A 23,063-nucleotide genomic window follows, 5' to 3' on the forward strand; every position below is an offset into this window, starting at 1 on the left:
CCATGACTATATACATTCCAAACTCAAGAAATGAATGATTTTCCTCAGCCTCATAAAAATAGTTTGTCAATGAAAAATACCGATACGTAAGACATTCAATACAATTTATACTTGAATTTAAAGATCTCAGATTATGGAATAATAAGCTAAAATCAAATGTAGTGCTTTTGCAAATGTTCTCGTATATACCAATACTCTGTGTATACAGTGTGCATGCATGTACGTGTATACACGCACAGAAAGAAAGAGGTGTATAGAGATTTGCTGAAAAATTCTACAAGGTTATCTGATTTCATTGCAGACCACAGCAGACAGACTTCCTGGGATCCTTCTAACACAGGCTGCTCTAAAAACCAATAATGTTGACTGGTATAACCACGTATCTACAACAGGTTTTCACTATTATGAATTTAATTATCAATTTATTTTTCCAATCTAGATTTCATTTTTCTAAGTAGTAAATGCTGCTAAGATTCTATACTGTCATGAGAAAATAACTGTGAACATATTGGGGAAAGCCCTGAAAGTATGAATTAATTCTGATAATTAGCAAATAATAAAAATACCAACAAGTTTTAAGCAGCAACAGATTTAAAATTACTATATTCTGACTTATTTTCCTCACCAACAGGCATCTTGAGCAAGAAACTAAAACGGAGAGATTAGATTTCTCTGCCTGCCATCATGGTGACATTTTAAGCCACCAAAGTCACAGCTGGTACTGAAAGAACAGTGTTATCAGTAGAGACCTCCATCCTTGCAGGACATAAATTGCATTGAGACGCCCTGCCCACACTGCCTTGGAAAGGCCTGTGATCCGCGGTGTCTGGTGTATGATGCTTTCGTCGGGTCTTTTCTGAATGTGTTGGATTCTCTGTGGTCCTTGTAGTTGTAGACTGCTCTTGATTTTTCGTAGCTCCTTTGTTTTTTGATCTGAAGCTGTTATGCTGCTGTCTTCTGTGTTCAGACCTGGAACCACTCTTTATATTATTTTGATCTGCCTCACTGCTGGCACCTTGTGACTTTAGAGATCCGTTAAGCCGTATGTTTTGGTGCTGTGGGTTGAATCTTCGTCTCTGGCTAGAAGGCCCATTCTACCCAGAAAGAAATCGATAACTTTTAGGTTATGTGAATCCTTCCAACAGGACAAGAAATACAGCAATCAGAATTACCAAAAATTGCAGAATAAAATCTACAGCATAACTAGGAGAGGGAAAACGCTATACGGTTTCGATTGTTGCTAGAGCTCTCTATTTATAACACTTGAAAACTGAACTGTGAGTAACATGCTACATCTGAGTAGCCTGGAAATAGAGATGGCAGGTTTACTACCGATGCTGAATTAAAATATGCCATGATTCAAGAGAATACAGAGAAGGGAATGAAATACTGGACAGCTCAACAACAGCAGCTAAGAAGCATTGAAGAACTTAATGCTGGTTTTTTCCAAAATCACAAAAATACCTCTGCTAGTACTGTGTCAAAACTACAGTAAGACAGCAGGAAGAACAGAAATTCCCATGTAAATTAAAGTCAAGTTAAAAATCCACATGGTGGGAGAGATGTTCATTGTGGTACCTTGCTCAGAGGAAGCTTTGATCCTTAGTGGGAGCGGCTGAATTGCTTTACTTGCATGACTGCAAGGGCAGCTGATACCATACATGCACTGACATTATGTAATGCTCCTACAATTCCCTTCAAGCACCTACTTGAGCCTAAAATCCTTACTGGGACAAAATTCAGAGACACTTCAGTGGCAGCTTTACCTAAGCACAACAGTACAAGGACATTCTAAGGTGCTGTTATAATGAAATAGCTACTAATATACCACAATAGCTGTATTAAAAGCTGTATCATAAAGCTTCTGAAATAACACGCTTTTAAACCTGGCAGGATTCCACTTTCGAAGCCTATCTAATAATCATGCTTTAACATTTGTCAAGCATCAGGAATAGATGTTTCTCCATTGTAGCACGTAGGGCAATTAGCAAGTATTATGGATGGGTTTTGTTTTTCACTTATTAACTGCTACTAGTCACTTCTGAAAACCAGACAGTGGTCTTTGCTGCTATGGCATTTCTGGCATTTCCATCTTATATGTTCACATTGCATTGAAAGTGAAGCTGGAAAATAAATACTTGCATATTTTCAAAAATTAGGCATTAAATACACAAACTGCAAACCAGTATTTGATTTTGTATTAACAGCTGTCAATGCTGCCTGTTTTCTGATCTTTTAAGAATAATTTGGTTTAGTTCATAACTTGTTTCTTACCTGCTTATTTGCTGGGATTCCTTGGGAAGCAGCTTCTGTAGGATTGGGAGAAAGATGACTTTGTACTTTAGCGCTGGCTGGTTTATGATCAGAGTTCTTGGCATTACTAGAGAACTTCCGGGTGTGCGCATTCTGCTTGCCAGTTGTTGCATGCGAAGTCATTGAAGACAGCACCAAACTACATGGTGTTCTTGAGGAATAGTTGTTCTTTGGATGAGAAACTATAAAAAACCCAAGCATTCCATATTATCAGTTAAACGACCAACATCTAAACACAAGGCTCTATTCTTACCCTGCTTACAGTTCATTTTAGTAGTATTGTTTCAGCCTGACTTTAAATAATGAAGTAAGCCAGATAACTAGTGTTAGCTAGTTAGCTAGTTAGGCTCATTCCTCTCCAGGAGGTGGTTAACAAAGGTTCTTCTGAGCCATGTATATCTATAAAAACTGGAACTGAATGCAATGTAAGCACCATCAGGAACCAGTACTGCTCACCTCTGCTCTGTACATTCCTGCTTCCCAATTCTTAGTATTTTGAGACTGCCTGATTTTTTAGCCACTTCTATGTCTGGATGTGAAACGCACCAAATACTTCATTCCTACCTCTCTGCATTTCCACAAGCTCTTCCAAGCTGCCTGCTTCTGTGCAATGGTCCCTAAGCAGTCTCAAAGAGGACTCTGAGGATATTGAAGTAAGTTCTTGATCTTAATTTGCTGTTCTGATTTTTCTGATTATGAAATTTTTCCATTTCCTTGTGGCACAGATGACAAACCAGAGGCTCTCTTCAGTGAGACACCTCTCATTCTATCTAAAAGGTACTTCTATTTTTCCACTTTTAGTACAGAGAAAAAAAAGATGTGGAATAATTTTAGCTACTGACATCATCTGTTAGGTTTTTTGAGGCTCTTACTCACGTCAACATCAGCTATTTCTCCCACTAGGTGTCCTCTTCAGAAAAACAATGCAACGATCTGCACGAAGAACTGAACTTTCTGTCCTAAGCTCAGTGAGGGCAGATGTCACTGAATAGTATTGCTGTCTCCTGTCTAAACCAGACTGCTGCACAGGGAAGCCCACATAATAAAATCCAGGTGCTTGCCATAAAAATGTACTTTAACAAAAAAGATGTAAAAAGAAAGGGTACATCCCACCACTGGGCATGGGCCTCATTGTGCGATGCTCCAAACCAAAATACGCTTTGCACCCAGCAGCTCTTATCAAAGACATGCCAACAGCATGAGTTGCTTATCTAAGGTCACAAAGAGCAGATTACAGTTAAATTCTTCAGAAAGCCAGTGCACTATCAGTCATCTGTAAGACTGCACTGCTTCCCTGCAATAGCTGTTCTTTTGACTTTACTGACCTGATTTCAACAGGTTGGCATCAAACTATGCTTATGTAATGCTTTACTGAAATGAAGTATAAATAATTAACTTGCAGAATTAACTGCAGCTGGAGGTTATTTAGGCAAATAGTTCAGTGAGTTAAAAAAAATCATCCATGGCTGTATCAACAGCAGCTGTGGTTATAGTAGGCAGGATAATCTTGGTAGAATTTTCAATCTCTTAAGCTTCAAGGTATGATATAGGGGTCTATGCGGTGACTGTGAACAATTAGATATATTACTGGGAAGCTTATGCCTTCCTTCAACACATCCTGAGTGGGCTTCAGTGAGGGACAGGATACGGGGTTAGATGGATCTTCAAAGTGTTCTGGAAAAGCAATTCTTATGGTCTAATGAGTTACGCTGGTTATGCCTCAAGTCGACAGTTCTGCAGCTGTGCACTCACAGGATCACTGGCAAACTGTGGGATATTTTATCTTTTTTCTATTTCTAGTAACTGCTTGAAAACATTATTTCTCTTCCTGAAACTGTTTTCCTTCTGAGTAATGCCTAGAAATCTCTGACAAGGAGGGCACTGTGCACATGCAGATGGACTGACTGTGCAGCACATGTACAGTGAGTCTAGCATATTGTATATTGTAAATCTGACTTGTGAATGATCAGCAAGACTGCTGCATCCAGATATTCACGTCAGGCTTGCTGCACACACACACACTGGCAGTACACATGCCACTATTTCTGCCAGCATTTCCTGAACAGGTATGTGGAACACTATCTTGTGAGAATTTTGGTGGGAGAAATCACCAGCACTTACTCTCTCCACAGAGCTGAATTTGGGTCTTCAGCTGTTCTGTATCACAGGAAAATCGTGCAGACCTGCCGAGCTCTTCATCATATTTCCGTTCACTCACAAAGTGCTGCAAAAATACAGACAAGTTAACAGTGATTTTGCATTCTAAGACTACATGGATGGTACAGAAAACCAATCATAGAATCATAGCATGGTTTGAGCTGGAAAGGACCTTAAAAGATCATCTAGTCCAATCTGCCTGCCATCTCCACAGATACTTTCCACTAGACCAAGTTGCTCAAACCCACGTCCAACCTGACCTTGAACAGTTCCAGGGATGGGGCAGCCACAACTTCTCTCGGCAACTTGTCCCCATGCCTCACCAACCTCACAGTAAAGAACTCCTTCCCAATATCTAATCAGTCAGCTTAAAGCCATTCCCCCTTGTCCTATTTCTACACGCCCTTGTAAGAAGTCCCCTCCAGATTTCTTGTAGGCCCCCTTTAGCTATTGGAAGGCTGCTATCAGGTCTCCCCTGAGCCTTCTCCAGGCTGAACAACCCCAGCTCTCTCAGCCTGTCTCCAAAGACGAGGTGCTCCAGCCCTCAGATCATCTTCATGGCCTCCTCTGGACTCACTTGAGCAGGTCTATGTCCCTCTTGTGTTGGGGGCCCCAAAAGCTGGATGCAGTACTCTAGGTTGGGTGTCATGAGAGCAGAGTAGAAGGGCAGGATCACCTCCTTTGATCTGCTGGTCTCCCTCCTTTTGATGCAGCCTGGGACGTGGTTGGTTCCTTGGCTGCGAGCGCACACTGCCAGGTCATGTTGAGCTTTTTGTCAACCAACACTCCCAAGTCCTTCTCCTCAGGGTTGTTCTCAATCCCATCTCCGTTCAGCCTGTATTTGTGCTTGGGATTGCCTAAGTTCTATCTAAGTTCACTTCAAGGCTCAGCAAGCTCTTGACCCTGCCCTGTACACAGGATCTCTATGCAGAACCAAGTATTTTCCCATCCTTACCAAATTACATGTCTCACAGCCCAGTGATGGGTGGATAGGGTCATTTCAATGGAGTATATGTGTTTGATCACTGAAGCTGACGCTTACATGTTTACTTGTTAACCGAGTCTGATAAATGATACTCAAACAGCAAAACTCTCCACTTATGAAGGGATAGCTTACATTTCTCTGATAGTGGCTGTACACTGCTCAGAGGTGCTATGCTGCTTTAAGAAGCTATGCTTTCCCCATGTAACACTAGTTACTCACTAGCTACCCTTTGGCCCATAGCAGGAATGAACAGCCTGAGCATGTCAACATGACAGCTCTTTCTTGGCATTTATGTGAAGAAATACCCAAGCAGAAGTCAATGCCTGACCTTAATTTCAGCCCTGAGTTCAGACAGTTGTGCTTCAGCCATCTGACTGGCTAGGTCTGTCAGTCTCTTCAGCTCCTCAGCTTTCTTCTGCCGAGCAGTCAGGATTTCCACTGCCAAATACCAAGAGTCAATAATTAATGCCAGGAAGGTAAAGTGCACTGTAATTCATTACTCTTTGGGCATTAACACTACATCACAAGTGAGATGAAAACACACATCTCTGACCTCTGACTTCAACTGGACTTCCAATATGCTGCTTGCACATGCATATATCACATACATAAATCAGCATATTTAACTGAACTGCCTGATGGTAAAAAAAGATCTGGAAATGGGTTAGTTCTCAGAAAATCAAAGTAAAACCAATCTTTCAACGTTTAGATAAACAGGGCAGAGACATGTTGTTTTGAGTTTTCCAGTGCTTTATTTTTAAGCACGAGATCAAGGAGCCTTCCATGGAGACATGGAAAGCAGCATTACCTTGAGTCAACAGCTTGTTTCTGAAGACATACTGTATTTATTTACAAAGGGGCATTTCAGTTCCTCTGAAAAAAAGTCTGCTCATATATAGCTGACTTTAAAATCACCCGTATTGCAATTTTGCTTTTAAGTACAGAGTATACACGGTTGCTGTTTCTACAGCAAAGCAGTATTGCAAAGGCCAACAGTCTCTATGAAAAATACTAAATATTCACTACTTCCTATCCTGCGTATTTTGTATAAGGAAAGGGTGAATAGTTGCATTCTTATAGGAAAAGATAAATCACAAACCACAAAGCAACAGTCTACTTACATGCAGGATAATATGACATTATAATTTTGGTGGAAAATTTAATATATGCAAACTCCATTACCTACATGGTGACTTATTGTAAAAGCAACAACTGACTTTTTTAAGGCTGCTGGGATCAGCACTTATGGCAGAGAGGAAAGACAGCATCTAAATGTAAAATAATAATAATCACAGCCTTTTGTCTAGAGCTTATGCTTACAGCCAGGGTGAGTGGTAGTTGTAAACTACCCTGAGATCACAGACTCCGTTACAGCTGTGGAGACCTTGGATTCTTTGCCTTCTTTTGCCACAGATTTCCAGAGCAGACTTGGAAAGTCACCTAACTAGCTCATATTTCATAATGTCATTTTTTTAGGTGAGAGTTAATGATATTTTACAGAGACTTTGATTCTTAACCCATTATCATTTATTTAATCACCTTCTTTTGAAAGTATCATAGAATCATAGAATAGTTTTAGTTGGAAGGGATCTGCAGAGGTCACCTAGTCCAATCCCTCAGCAATCAGCAGGGACATCTTCAACTAGATAAGGTTGCTCAGAACCACATCCAGCCTGACCTTGAATGTTTCCTGGGATGGGGCATCTATTACCACTATGGGCAACCTATCCTACTGCAGGCACAAGGAGACAGAGCTGTGGCTGTACAGCTGTGTGCGAGCAACCAAACCATACGATAGAGAAGCGTGTGTCTCACAGGGCAGGGAAGGCAGAGGGTGGCTACAGTTCCTTTAGCCCTGTTGATAAATCTGTGCCTACGTTATCACTTATGCTACCAACAGGTGTGTATCTGTGTTTCTAGCTGATACTTTAATTTCATTTTGTGGAATACAGTCTACAAGTCTGAAAAACTTTTATCAGATTAAAAGAACAGTTTACTGTTAGCTGTTTTCCTCTGTTCATTAATTTTGCTTTATTTTAGGTAATGCTAATATTGCTTCCCCCCAAGGTCAGCATCCCCTTTGCTGAAGTGACTGCCCAAACCATATAATGTCATTTCATACTGGCACTTATCTCCACATGAAATGCCAGCCAAATACTCATTTTCTTAAAACCCCTGAAATTATCATATTTGGAATTTTCCTAGCATCGACAGTAAGAATAAGATTACCCACTGTAAAACAGTCCTCCAGTGCAGCAAAGAGATGTGAAAATAAACAATAATGTAAATCTCAGTTAGCATATTACAGTCCTAAAACAACTTTCTGCCTAAGGTTGTGAAGGCACTTTATAAGCCTACAAATCTTGAGAGAGCAGAAACTACACTGTTAGACAAGTACAGGGGCCATTCAGTGTCACATGTGGAGCTGGCATGAAAGCAGGGAAACAGAACCTGCCATTTGCAAACACAGCACTTCACATGCCTGATTCTAGATATGAATTAGGTTTACTTTCCACAAAAACTACTACTATATCTGGCCAAAATTAATGACGGGGCTCTAGGATACCATCAACCCATGTGGATTTCCAGAACGTGTTTGTTCATGCAGTTAGGGATTAAATTCATGTCTGCTGATATCAATGGGAATTTTACCACTGGTTTTCCTAGGAGTGAGCAGATGCTCTGTAGCTGATTATGGCTACCTGTTCTCTGCACATAACCAAAAGGCTACTGGTGTATTTTCATCCAGAACTCCTCCCGAGAATAACAGAGACCTCTAAATCCACATCTACTTAATGTTAGTACTAGAAAAGTTAGAATACAAAATTCCAAACCGAAACTATTGGCAATCTCATACCTTTTAGCTTCCACGCATATACAATTGCAAGACACTTGCCTAGCAATGGCAGATTTAGATGTTTTTTAAACAAGTATTTAACTAGTATACATTTGTGAGATAAGTGAGAGGTCTAAATGCAAGTGAAGCACTCAAGAATGTTACGTATATCTGTCACCATCCTTGGAAGAGCCTTAAATTCACAAATCAATGAACGGATTGTATGCATACACAGCAGTGATATTTCCATCTGCCAGGCAAGGTATCATTCTAATAATAATTCAGTTAGTGTTAAGTTTCTTGCTTAGTACTCTCTATTGAAACACATCCCCTGGATTACTGGGCCACAACTACCATGTCTCAGATGGAGCATAAGCCAAATCTTGTGGTATTCTGACACATGGCTCATCTTCCCTTTTCTTTCTTTTTTCCTCCCCCAAACCAGAATATATCTTACCTGTGCAAAAACCAGAGACAAGAGGGAAGCCAAGAACCAGATCAGCTCCCACAGATGGTTAAGAAAACAGGCTCCAGTAAACATCTGGGGGTTTTAATTTTTATTTGTTGTTCTAATACATATGCTTGCTCACTATCTCTTAAAGTTATGCAAGGCCACACAGTAACATACTCCCTAGCAGGTTTCAGTATTTAACTCATATATCTAATATAAGCAAACAAACAGTGATTAAGAAATAGAAACAAAGTAATTGACAAACCAGAGGAAAAAAAGGAGCAGTCAGTAATAATAAATGATTTAGACCTAACTTCAGATGAACTTTTGGTTTATCTTAATTTCGTAATACTGAAATTTTGATGCACAATCCTTATATGAAAGACACTGGAAAGCTGCTAACCAACACTTACACACTGCGATTTTCTGCCAAACAGAACAAATGTTTCCATGACTCTACCAAAAGTTCCCTGTGTATATTTTTACTTACTGGCTTCTTCTTTAACTTTATCAATTTCTGCCATTAATGACACTTCTTTGTCTACGATGCTAGAAAAGGGAAAAAAAGAAAAAAACCCATAATTTAATCCATGCTAGAACTCCATCAGTATCAAAAGACATAACTACACAAAGTCTTCAGACCTTAGTTATGGGCAGTTTTGAAGTTAATATGACTTAATGGAAACTGAAGAAACAGCTAGGCAAGCTGGCTACAAAAAATTAGTGATCATCAGTGTATGCTGATTTACACAACCATCTCACTGGCCTCTCCATGTGTCTGCACTGATGTGGAAGTCACTTGGCTTTACCTCTTCAGCACTGCCTGGGCACAGCAGTCCTCAAATGACTAAACAGCCTGTTTCCTAATTAAGTTAGATATTCCATTGCAGAATATCCACTCAGATTTATCCATCTTAGCTCTTGGCACAATATTAAGAATAAAACAAAATGAGAGCTGTGTGGAAAGAAGTTCTTCTCTTCCTTAAATAAAGATATTCTTGCAAAATATGACAGGGTAAACAAAAAAATTGTTTGTGATGTAAATAAGCATTAATATGGCTCTATAACAGAGGTCAGTTTTCATGCTCCCTCCCCCCCCCCCCCCGCAATTCTCTCCAGGACTGGGAAGGTGAGGTTCCACTTTTACCTGGCTTTCCCCAAGGTCTCATGTGACTCCCCTTTCACAAATCTCCAGTGTGCCATCACTGATAGTGCTTTTAAGCTATCAAAGTGTTAAGTGATCAGTTGGGTCTGCTGAGAACAGACAGCAGGTCTGGTAAATTGTTCACATCATCAACGCAGAGACATTGTTCAGTGAAACACCACCACTGCAGAATGCTCTCCAGTGGACAGTGCTCTGGTGTGCCACCCCATTTTCCCCTCACTGGGTTATTCTTAGGCATGCTCACGTTTAATAAGCACCACCAATGCTAACGTTTATGTTTGCATAAGTGAGTAAACTCAAGCAGCTGGGGGAAAATTGCAACAAGTAGGTCAAATATCAGGAGTAAATGCCAGGCACACACTCAAGGGAAGAGTGGAGCTCTCAACCCTTGCACTAAAATAATCGTTAAACATAAACTTTTGTACCCAGTGGAGACACTGAGCTGTATTTGAACTAGCTTTCATGAGAAGGAAGACATTACAGAAAACTCAAGAACAAAACATTTGTCCAGAATGCCCTTAGGAAGAAAGGAAGGATCCTATAGAGTTCAGTGGGCAGCAGTCAAAGATAGAAGACTTACAGAAGGGAGAAGGACTGATGGGTTAACTAAACCAGGGAAAGATTAGGGAGCACGCAGTGTGGCGAACACATGGCAGATATACAGCTGACTTAACCAGAAATTTACCAGCCAGGATATCTTCAAATGCCGTGCAGTTTTCCTTGAAATCTTCACATAAATTAACCAAGCTCATACAGGAGGTTTGCAACAGAAGTTCTGCAAAGTTTTACCCTTGGGTTTTACCAGTCAAACATGACACTTGGAGGAGGAGAGGCTACTACCTTTACATTCCCTCCCAATAGCCAACAAGAGGGACAGAAGCAGGTTGGGTGATGGCAAAGCATGCAGCAATACAATAAAACTGAACATAACACATTTTTCTGTTTCATACATATAAACAGAACTAAAAACATTGTTTCAGACTGCCTGATCAATTTAGTGTGACCAACACACCAGAGGAAATAAACCATCAGGCTTTTCTATGGTAGAACAAATCAGTTAAGAAGCATACACTTAGAATGAAAAGACAAGCTTGTTCCAGTTGGCCCTCAATATTCTCCAGGTATAAGCATTAAGCTTAGATTCCAAACAGTCAGGTGATGATTCCATCTTGCTAATCTAAATAGCAATAGCTTTTGAGAATTAATCTGTTTTCAATTAGGTTTTGTAACTACGTTGTGTAATAAAGTTTCTTGGTTTTCACAGCAGGTGGCTGAAATGAGTCTTTTAAGTTCTCACCTGTTTCTACCCTCTACAAATACAAGATTTTAATGGTCTTTAGTACTTTCTCCTAAATTTAGAGAGTCTGCATGTTTTCTCTTTAGCTGTCTTTGTCACAAAAGCACCTCCCTAGCGTACTACACAGGTTATACAAGCATAAATTTTTGGCTGCAAAAATACTCATGCAGCAAGTTCACAACAGCAGAGCTCGTGTTTTGTCCCACTTCATTCCACAACTGCTCTCTGCCCTCTCCAACAACAGATTCTTGCTAAACTGCTTGGCCCCTAATATCTTATTTTGATGCCAAATAAAAACACTTTTAACACAACAGTCCTGTATTCATCATATTTTATATCTCATCTGTTATAAGACAGTTTTCCACTCCTAAGGTTTTTGTGTGGTCTCTGATGAACATTTCAGGAAAGCATTTGGATGTTGTAGTAGTAGATGCCAGGACTCTGATGAATTTGAAGAACAAGCACCTGAGTAGATACCCTTGTAGACACAAACTAACATTGGGAAAACTGAAGAATGAAACAAGAGAAAGAGCATTTGGTGCCTTTGCCAACATGAGACTAGTTTCTTTAACGGACAGATCTTCATGGGGTTGCCCTTCCCTAACTTATACCAGCTGAAAAAATGAACTCCCTTTCAACAAAAGGAAAGAAACACACTCATTTCTCATCTGGAAGCATATAGGCACATTTCTCAGCCTGGAAATCAAGAACTACTATCACAGAATAATGGGGTAAGTTAATATTTCTTTAGAAATGTCATAGGCCAACTAGCACGAGGAAATGCTGTTTTCTTCTTGGTTTGCTTAAGGCTCAATTATTTAGGAAACGGAGTAGGAATCAATTTGATTCCTTTCTAGTCACATAAGAGAACTTCAGTGCAAAAATGACCAACTATTCATCAGGAACCTGGCAAAGTTAGGAACAAATGAAAGTAACAAAGCAAGCTGGAAAACTGGATGAAAAAAGGACAAAAGACAAAACAAAGAGAAAACTAAATGCTAACAGATATAGGAGAAAGGACAAGAACACTATGGAAAAATCAACAATTCAAATCTTGTCTCTTGCTCCTGCTAAGATCCCACTGTTTTCCCTTGAAGCTCAGAGAGCCACTTAAGCTGAACAGCTTCTTAATTCATGAGAAGTTTAACTGGTTTTAATGTATTTTCCGGAATAATGCCCTACTCAGGCTCAATAGGATGATCATGATCAGACCACAGTGCCCATCATTGACTATCACTGAAAACCGCTCAAAGCTTGTTTCAGCAATACCTCCTGGGAATGCATTTTGTTTCTTAGTGTCCACTTGATATCAACATGTTACATCAAGCTGGTACACTCCAGGGCACAGCCTGCAGCCGCTGGTGTGCTGTGGAGAAGAACTGGATACTGGATGCTATTGGAATCTTCTGCACTCGTGTATCATCAGATTCATACTCTAGCAGTGCAAGGAACAGAGTGCATTTCAGATATAAAGACATCTCAAGAACATTCTGCTAATTGCTTCCTCTCTAGTTATGCAGCTTCTCTTGGGTCTTCTATGACCCTGTTACAAGCCAGGGTTAAAATCACGAAGATGCTCCTTCAGCTGAGGTTCTGCAAAGGTCTGCAAAAAGCTGCACTGTCAATTTTCTCTGAGTACTCTTGCACTAACATTCTATCAGGCTTCAGCTGTCTCTTCTCCTTCCCTATATCAGCACTTGAGCATATTCCATATACCATTTGAGACTCCTGCAACAAATGCAGAACTTGGTTCCACCACTTCCCTCTCTGCATGTACCTGAATCCATGCCCTCATCATCAGTCTGTAGTATCCCTTGCTGTACTCTATTTGTCAGTTCTGCTACAGATGTTCAGGTTTTTATTAATAACACACATTTATAATACACGCTGGAACAAATGCCAGGACTCAAATCCCATCTCCCATTGACCAGGCTCAAGGACAGATCTGAATCAAGCAAGTCTTATAATCCATGACTGACGGTTAAGCCAAAACAGAAATACCTCTTTCTTTTCTGTTTGCCTTTGCCACACCCCTCTTCTGAAAGGACTGATTCTGTTCTTCTCTCACCCCTCACTTTTTCAGGATCAGGACTCCAAGCTCAAGCTATCAGCACTGTATCATTGTTCATCGCAGGTGAGTATCTGTAGTTTGCAGCATAGGACTCAGCACTATTTAATAACCAGATGAAATTTTGAGATGGGGTTCAGGAAGGAGACAATTTTGTTGAAGGAACACAGCAAGGCAGAGGCTTAATATAGAGAACATGCAAATGGGGCCAGGGAACAGCCAGTGCTAGTGCTGTAGAGATATGAGATGCAGCAGTAGAGATAGCAGCTCTTGAGGATTCATTTTGCTGAACTGATTCTGAAGACAAGAGTGTGTCGTGTTCCCAGTCAAATGGACAGTACTTGTGCCTTGGACTTACCCAGGCTGGCAGAATTCACACTAGCATACAATGGCAAAAGAGCTGCAAATGCCAGACTGCAGTGAGCTGCTGGCACAGCAATGACAGGGGTAAATTATGCTGACAGCTGCCTCATTTCACAGTTTCACACTCAGAACAAATTCTGAATTTGTTCTGACATTACTGGAAACCAATTAATCTTCCTCTAGTTTACTGCATGAAACTTGGTGCTTGCACAGTGAAAAAGAAATTTTCAGTCAGCTGCAATACCTCAAAATCCCACTAAAATGATTAAAGTTATTAGTGCCTCTTCAGAAAAGCTGCTTCAATTGCCAGGCTGGCTGAATTACAGCTTTACTGATGAGAGTCACAAGGGTTCCAGATGACCAGAATCTCCTTTCCGTCTGATAATGATAAACCTATTGCATCTGAAAAGATGGGGAAATAAAGAGACCAAGCTGACATGGAGGCACACATGCTGACACAAATCACAAAGGTAAGCCACAGCTGCATGACACAGAGGTTATTGTTAAGAGTGTAATTCAAATGAGTTCTTTCAAAACCCTTTTAAACTCCCCAAAATGCCAATTTTCTCCTTGAGGTGTTTAATAAGCTTTGCTCTGCCCTGAACCAGCTTTATGTATCAGTGGAAATCAATGTTGGAGACTGAGGAAGACACAGTCAGCAGCTAGGTGCGGCATTCTGAACAACTGCAGTAGGGCTTTTCATCTGGAAGGGGAAAAGTGCTTTTTTTTCATGGTCATCCTCTGGGGTCTGCTTCAGCAGGTGAGACCCCAGAACACTGAGGTACGACTCAAGTCCTTTTTTCATTAGGGACTTATTTGTGGGACATGGCCAGAGTCTGCCAGCTTAAGCTTCAAAACAAACAAACCCCCAAACAACACATCATTCTCCAGCCACTTTTTCTGTTAGTGGGCTAGTGGGCTTTGGAACAGACCCCAGTAGCTCCTTAAAGTTGTGCTAGTTAACAACCTGCTGTCAAACTCAAGCAAGTTTGAGGGATGTCAGTAGTCACTGTCCCTGCACTATTTGAACTGAGATTACATACAAATTCATGGGATAGTCCTGACAAGATCAGTGTTGGTCTTTTAAGTATTATGCCTTATTTCCTGTACACATTTCCCTTCTAGCATGAACATACTTGACCCAAAGGTGGGGTGAAAAGACAACTGATAAGAACCACTAAACCAATTGTGTATTTCACAATGAATCACCCACCTGAATCCAAAACACCAGAACGGTCTCTGTCAGACTTTTGACACAAGGAGCTATAATGATGTGATGAGAACGTTAAGTATAAAGCCCAATCACCTGTAATGGGTGACTACAAGTTTTATAGGATTAAAAAGGATTTATAGGATAGTATAGGATTACGGAACAGCTGTGCTATATTGTAACTGGAGAAATGATACTTCAGGTTTTCCTTATATTAATAAACCTGTAGGAAAAGCAATTGTTACATTACATATTTTGCAATGTTTCAAGAAATTAAATTCTTCCAGTATTAGCTCAACGGTATTTAAATGTTCATGGTGCTTGAAAATAGTTATTTGATTAGCACACACAGGATGTTTACACAGCAAACCAGATTACATGAATTTTCATTCTGACCACAAATACAGCCTGACAATAAGCAGACAAACAAAAGACAGAATAAATCAATTTCAGTGAAATCCTTCCCTCTGCAGTGTACCATCTGGTAGAAGTAAAAATACTGAAAGGCTTTCAGTTATTCACATGATTTTGTGTTATTCTTTATCTACCTTCACTAATTTTTTTGCAGCCAGCTAGCACAGTGGGGCCCTGCAAAGCCATCATAATTGAAGGTTTCTTTGCATTTTAAAGATCTCTTTACAAACAGTTAGAACTTTATTGCTTGATCATAAATACTTGTTTAAGCCAAAAACTGACATGGAAAACCTTTTCCTGAAAGAATGCTTCCAAATTTTATTTATTTAGAAGTGAAGGCATCACTTTGGATTTGGCAGAGTTTTAACAACTGAGTGCGAGTTGCACCATGGCTCAATAGCATCCTGCACATTTTGACATAAATTTGTGTAAATATTTATTTCCTTATCTGACCCTCAGTTCTGATACGGCTACTGCAGTACCAGAATATCTTACTGGTTTTATATATTTTAGCCCAAATACACTCTGGCAAGGCAGAAGACTGTGGTCCTTGTTGGGCTCCTGCTACAAAGGAGATGTAACTTTCCCAAAAGCACCCTGGAAAGTGGCCATGAAGAAAGAAAGAGTCTGGCTCTTTGGGCTAACACCTGTTGAAATTTGTTGAGATAGTTACTCCCTACGTATGTTTAATAAGTTAGATTTCTCCTTAGTCTGATGAGATCAAAAAGGATATATTCACTTTACATCCACAATGATGTGCACAAAAAGCAACAATCTACACGCAGGACCCCAAAAACTACACGTGCTTATGTTTTGCTGAGGACAACAAATACCTATGAATGACTGGGAGGAAAGAGAGAGACATGAAGCCATGAAGTATGAACAACGTACTGAGAGAGAGCATAATTCACCTTTGGATTTCACCTCTGTAATCTGTCTTCACAAGTGTAGTAAAAAATACAGGGATAAAACAAGTAAAGGGGCCAGAAGGGGGACATGATATACCTCACTGAAACCCAACTCCTCCAATTTCATGAGCTCTGTCTGTTCTCTCCACCAATACACAGCAAGAGTAATCCCAGACTGCTGGAGGTCGTGAGAAGAGAGCAAGCACAAATCCCTCTCCCAGTGCTGCAGCTCTGCAGGCAGTAGTGAGCCTGAGGCCAGAGCTGTTACATCAGATCCCCAGACCCCCAGGCAGTAGAAGCAGGGTCCAGGGGCTTTGGTAAAAGCACTGGTCTTTGAAGGTACCTGAAAACCCACCTGTGCTCAAGGAAACCTAAATGCCTGGGAGACCATTTTTTCCTTCTCTGCACTTGCAAGGTTACAGACTGTATTGCGTGACTGACATGCAAACAAATATCAGAACAAACAGTGAGAGGATTTGAAAATCCATACTTCAGAGGCATAAAGACTACCACAGGTCAGCTGGCAGGCAGAGAGAGACAGAAAGCTAATGAGGACTGCCTGGAAACACAAAGAAACAGCATAGGAACTCTGTTCACTGTAAAGCAATACCAGTTCTGGCCTTTCCAGCCATCTGCCCATGCTCTATACTGCCACATCACTAACACAAACAGGCAGTTCTTCATCTGGTGCCACTGATTCTGGGCAACAGAAAACCATCATCTTTTACTGGTTGCCAAGTAAGGGTCCCAGAAAAAGGATGACTGTATTCACTCACTGCTCTGCAACTGTGAGCCTGTGAGCACTGGCAACATTGCTGATCGTCCAGCACTGAGTTAGTACAGACACAATTATGTTCTTATAAATGACTTCTTCCCCCCCTTTTCTTCTGCTTTGATTTTAACTTAGAAAGCAACAGAAAAACTGCTTTATCTTCCCAAAACATACAGTACTTGCTTTCCAGTTGTTCCTTAAATGCATAAAAATATATATTAAAATATCATATAAAAATATAAAACATACATTAAAATAAATTTAAAAATTGTTTGCATTACCAAATTCCATTTCCCCAGTATTATGTCAGAGGCAATTTTTTATCCAGCCTATGGTGAAGCTTTCAAGGGCTTTTCGTTTGTTCAAAAAATCAACTGTGTTGGTTTTCATGCTCTTTATAAAGCATACCGATGTGTTTGAGATGCAAAGAGTAAAGGAAGCTTGTCTGTCTTCGGTCCAGTTCTGCGTGCAGTGTAATTAAACTTGGCCTTACTATTTTCTACAGAGTATTTTTCCATTTGTGGTTGGAAGCAGACTGTATGGGCAAGTGGCAGATGTTTCCTTTTAGTGCTCCATATGACTGTGTGGATGCCCAGTATGTGAAAATGATTTTCTGGCAAGAGGTGTTACGTGGAACTGTGGCTTCTTTTGTGCTCTACACATTTCACTCAGATTCCTGGGGCTCTCTTTTTACCCCAAAGGTTATTATTCAGTCTCTTGGTAGAAAAGTGAGAGCACAATTATATCACATGGGTTTTAACCTCGGCAACAAATGCCTCAAGCGCACTCTATTGAGAGGAGAGTTCACCTAGCTTTTCTGACCTCTTCCTGCAACTTAAGCACTATTCAGTATTTTTCTTGTCCTACACTACTGCGAGACATGGCTATGCTTCGACATGTTTTACATCAAGCAGTAAGTGGAGCAGCTTATGTTCTTACTCACACAGAAGTATTCCTGAGAACCATACACCAAACTAAGATGCAATGAAGAGAAATACTGGCTCAAAAAGCACTGTTAGAAGAATCTTCCTCATAATTTTCAGATGCACATCAGAGAAATGGTGCCCTTCAGCTTGCTCTGCCTTGCGCTCTCACAGCCTTGGAGAAAGCAATGTGATAGAAAGCCCTGCACGAGCAGGGGTGACAAGAGTGCCAGATCGTACCAGAAACACAATCTACATGAGACTGCAAAAGAATTCTCACAGAGTAGGGCAAAGTGCCTTGTGTGGTCCAGCCCATGGCCTGTAAAATGCTCTGGTGACTTCTGGCATGAAAAGCATTGTGTAAAAGCAAGTTGTTACCACTTGTTCTGAGCATGCAGAGAATTACTCCAGTTGGCAGGAACTCCAACTGGGACACTCCTGAAAGAGAAAGTGAGCTCACTGCAGCATTATTAAATAAACATCTTTATGGGATTGGTTTTTGGCCCCATTTCATTAAAATGTTAAAACTGGAAGCAAGCTTTGTATTTGCTTTTCCAAGCATTTACAGGTGTCCACAGCATGCCTGCTCCATCCCACTCCTCTTTTAAATTGTGGGACAGTGGTATGCACTGTTTTGCCAGATATGTGACTTTTAAATTGCAGTACAGTGCTGACTGAGAGTGCTCAGGAGTAACTTCCTTCATCGGTTAGGACAAGCTGTGAAATACTGAGCAAGACAGAGACATGGACTTCTACTGATAACTCACTCAGAAGTTTCTGCTGTTAAAAGGGAAAATGCTTGTGATTTTTTCTGCTGAAGCTTTCAGGACATCTTAGGCCACACATGCTATTCGCTTATCTCCATGATCATGGTTTCCTGTACTATCTGGAGGTAGGAGGAAGATACATGACATTATCTTTTCACTTCTTCGTCCTTTCTGTGATTGGTAAAATCATGAAAAGATTAAAAAAAGCTTATGAGGAAGTCCAGAAGATTACTGCCTCCTCAAATGCAGTTTTGATTCTGATCTTGACAGTAAATGCAAAAATAAGGTACAAAAAGGGTCTTTTATCCTACTGCCAAAGGAAGAAAACCAAAGAGCAACAACAGAAAGTAGTATGTGCTTCAGCATTCAGCTGCAATGCAAGATTAAAGCTTCCGACTTCATTTAGCTTCGCTAAAACCTCTTGGGTGGTGACAGCTGTGTGTAACATGAACCGGTTAAGCTCCCATCTAGGTTACTGTATTCATCCCATTCAAGCATTCCCTGCAGTTCTGACCACAGACAGCACTTAGCTGCTGTTGCGTATTTATCTGTTTTACACCTCAATCAATCCACACTCCAGCAGCAACTGGAAAAACAACTTGCAAAAAGCTTTAGAATCACTATCACAAAGACGACCAGATATCATTTTCATGCCCTTGCTTTTGGTTACTCCATAGCATCCTGGGAACAATAGTTCAGCTGTGGATTGGAACTAGATAATCTTTAAGGTCCCTTCCAACCCAAACACTTCTACGATTCTATAATTTTTCCCATGATAAACAAGTTGACTGCCACAGCGGAATTCCAATGCCCAAGGAGGGTGATAAATATGCAAGAGTCTGCATGCCTAGCTACCCTATCCTCCTGCTACCACTAGTGATGCTTTGTTCAACTCTGAAGCAAGGAAACTGCCAGTAAATAACACAAACTAAACTGTTCAGCCCAGGAATGTGATCTTTTGACTCTATGAGGTCTGAAGCTGTATATGCATCACTGGCCCTGGTGACTTTTTACTCAAATCCAGTTAATATAGAGCAGTTGGCAGCAACTTCTTATAAATGAGATACTAAAGACAGCTCTTCCCATCTTTTTCAGAGTTTAAGCCACAAGGTCACGTAACAGATCTCAAACCTGCTTTTCATTTTAGCAAAGAAGGTGTTAAGTCATTCATTTTAGTATTTAAACCAGATTTTCTCTTCATTCATTTGAAGAAAAAACCCGTAAATATTAGGTTATGAGCTGCCAAAAGCAATGTAGCCCACACTGAGATTTTCATAAACATGTCCTGACATTATACTGTCCTTGTTGCAATATTATGTTGCAATATTACATGCATGAAATTGCTTTGTGAGGCCTGAATATTCAGGTCTGTTACATTCTAGAGCTTCTGGTAGATTCCAATAATTTATGCCCTGAAGCTGGTAGGAGGAAAAATTAAAATGAAGAATGTTCAAAAGTTTTCCAGGCTATTTTTCATCATTTAAAGTCTCCTTGGATTTACACACTGTTTTGTGGACATTCTGTCGTTTCCCCTATTAAGCTCACCTATTAAAAAACGTATTATAGATTAGGCAATGCAACTTCAGTGTTTTTCAAGTTAAAACATGAATAATGAAGAATTTCAGTTTTGAAGTTAGTAATATAGCACCTCACCCCACAGTCTTAGATTACACTAGAGTTTTAAGCCTGTTCCATGCCCAGAGTGACTACTGTTTAAAGACGTAATTGACCATGACTGCCTGGAAACAAGATTAGATACAAGGGCCATTATGTATTTTTAACACTGCTACAAAAAATAGTAAGTGAGAACTACACAGCAAATGAGACCAAACTATGAGTTTACTCAGAGAAAAGGTCACAGCCTTCTTAACAGAAACCATAAATGTTTCATAAATTTTCCAAAGCCATACAAAACCACCTCTGAGAACTACCATAAAAAGGTGCATAGGATTGATGAATTCTACTTAATTTTTCTATAATTACTATATAATTACTGCACTTTAGTTTGTAAGCAACCACTGCTATGCTGGCTCCAGAGCACTCCTGACAACAATAGAGTTTAGTACAACTGATGATCACAGCCTACGTTCATTGGAGTACAGAGACAGAAACAAAACTCTCTTTGCTAGACAGCCAGATGCACTGCTGGCTCAGTGCAACAGAATCTTCCACTAATCAGCTCAGTAGTGCTTCGACTTTCTGCCCATACGGAATTGGAGCCCCAGTGGCACACAAGTCACTTCAGATGTATCACTGAGGATAACGAATGCACCACTGAAGTCCAGAGTTAAAATTCTGCTAATACTACAGCACTTTTGTAGTATGCTTATAATACAAAGTATGCGCATGAAAATACTGACAAATATTACGGATGAATTAAGGGTGAAAGGATTTTGTACTTTTCTGTGATTTGTAACCAAATCCTGTATATTTTAATATGACTTCCTTGTTTACTGCAACGCTGTATAATACATGGGTTTTATATAGCATCTATGCTTAATGAAAGGCCAAGTAAAACTCAAACTAGAAAATATTTTTCTATGAGAAGTATATTCAAAATATACAGCTCGCTACTACAGCAATTATTTCAGCTACAAAATTTCAAAGGGTGTAGACATCGCCAAGGATCAGGAATAGCCAAAATTATAATATAAAAGAATTAGAGAAAACGAAGAGATAAAAGAATGAGGAAGAAGAATGAATTAGAGATGAGAACTGTAAATGAAGTGATGGATGGGGGAAGAAACTATGAGGGAAAGAAAAATCAAAGAATGGTGGGATAACTAGCAAAGATAATAGGAAAAGAAGAGACAGAAAAGGACTGTTTGCCAAAGAAGATAAGATCAAAGCAGTAGTATAGAAAGAAGAGATTTAAAGAAGGTAAAGAGACTCCAGAAAACCCCATAGACAGGATTTTTAGAAAAGCTTCAGATCAGATATGCTGCCACTGAACTTGATACAAAACAATTAAGTCAAGATGGATCACTTGGGGGGAAAAAAACACCGAACAACATAATGAGATACTTTTTTTTTTCCCAAAGAAGTGTAGTTTCGTCCCCTTTTATGTACGTAAATATACACTTATGCATATATTACTTCATGGTTGGTGAGGAGTTACTTAATGGCACCACGTGGCTTTTTTTGATGAAACCAAAATGCTGCAAATGCACAGGGTGTCAGTGACCCCTCCCCACCAATGCCAGTGGTCTCATTAGCACCTCTTCTCAGGTGGTGCTGATGGATCGCTCCAGCTGATTTACCTACCAGCTGTGTAATTCTGCAAAAGCAGCTTTAATCTTCTTCACTGAATTATCCACTTCCTCTTTAATCATCATACGGTATCTGGTTAGAGAAACAGTGCAACGCTGCAAGTCTTTTACTGATTTTTCAATGTTTGGCCCTAAAATAGATAACAAACATTGCACAAAAGTCAGAAATCTGTTTTTTGTTTTTCTGAATGAGGGAGCAGGAATAGTTCAATATGTTATTTGCCCACATTAGGACAAAGTGGTTATCCTACTGAAGTCCAAAAACCCAACTTTTCCACAGTCAGTCCTTCCATGGTGCTTTTCAGTTTCTAAACACGCTGCTCAAATTCATTCTTCAACGCAAGTGAGTGTTAAAACAGCACTATTGATTCAAATTATTTATTTTTAATTTCATTCACTATAAAGTTAAATAATTATAAATTGTTCTATTCACTTTTGTTATGCTGAGTATGAGTCTGCTCTCACTTTCCAACTTATCTCTTCTTCACACAGGTGCTTCCCCCCACCCCCTGAGGCCTCAACTGTCTGATCATCTCAGCACACAGCAACCAGGGACCCAATTTACCTCTTTTTTTGACTGAATCGTCTGTCTTTGTTTCAAGTTGGGTTGTAGCATTGGGTGACTTAACTGAGGAAGATTTTGACTTTGGCCTGCCTAGGTTACACTGGAGTTGAACTGATGCCTGAGGAGACTCATGCTGTTCTACTCCATTCATAGTCTTTGGGTTTAATTCCGTGGATACTCTCTGGCGTTCTCGTTCTTTGTCTGCAAGAAAGCATTAAGGCAGAAAACAGGGAGTTAGAATATTAAGAAAGCTATGAAGACATATTGTTTAGTCTGAACTACTTAATACAATGGAAAAATCAAGTTGTTTTGTGGATTTTCCCCCCACCTCCCACTGGCAGGCATTCTATAGAAACTTGGAAAGCAGTAACAGAACAGAAACAAAAGGGTTTGGTTATTAAACACTGATCTGAACACATCTATGTTTCAACAGTCTAAAAAGAAAAACCCATTAAAAAAAAATCAACTCTTCCATGCTGACTTGAAAAAATACCTCATAACATAGAAAGCATATTACCAATCGTAATCTTTGCCCAAGTATTAGAGAACAGAACTAGAGAGGAAGTCTGCTATGGAAAGCATGAAACTCTAATACTGATA

General features: G+C 40.0%; 1 protein-coding gene across 1 annotated transcript in view; it reads right to left on the minus strand.

The window, feature by feature from the left end:
- Nucleotides 1-472: 472 nt before the first annotated feature.
- SPATS2L (spermatogenesis associated serine rich 2 like) overlaps nucleotides 473-23,063 on the minus strand; it is a gene marked incomplete at its 5' end in the record, with an annotated part of 47,458 nt that continues 24,867 nt past the window's right edge. The window contains 7 exons of the mRNA XM_080621807.1: nucleotides 473-1,094; nucleotides 2,275-2,495; nucleotides 4,435-4,537; nucleotides 5,784-5,893; nucleotides 9,233-9,291; nucleotides 21,894-22,029; nucleotides 22,464-22,664. Of these exons, the coding sequence (XP_080477933.1) occupies nucleotides 696-1,094; nucleotides 2,275-2,495; nucleotides 4,435-4,537; nucleotides 5,784-5,893; nucleotides 9,233-9,291; nucleotides 21,894-22,029; nucleotides 22,464-22,664 (1,229 nt within the window). The 3' untranslated portion in view covers nucleotides 473-695. The remainder of the gene's footprint in view (nucleotides 1,095-2,274; nucleotides 2,496-4,434; nucleotides 4,538-5,783; nucleotides 5,894-9,232; nucleotides 9,292-21,893; nucleotides 22,030-22,463; nucleotides 22,665-23,063) is intronic.

The sequence above is a fragment of the Psittacula echo genome (genome assembly GCF_963264785.1).
Source record: "Psittacula echo genome assembly, chromosome: 6".
NCBI lineage: Eukaryota > Metazoa > Chordata > Aves > Psittaciformes > Psittacidae > Psittacula > Psittacula echo.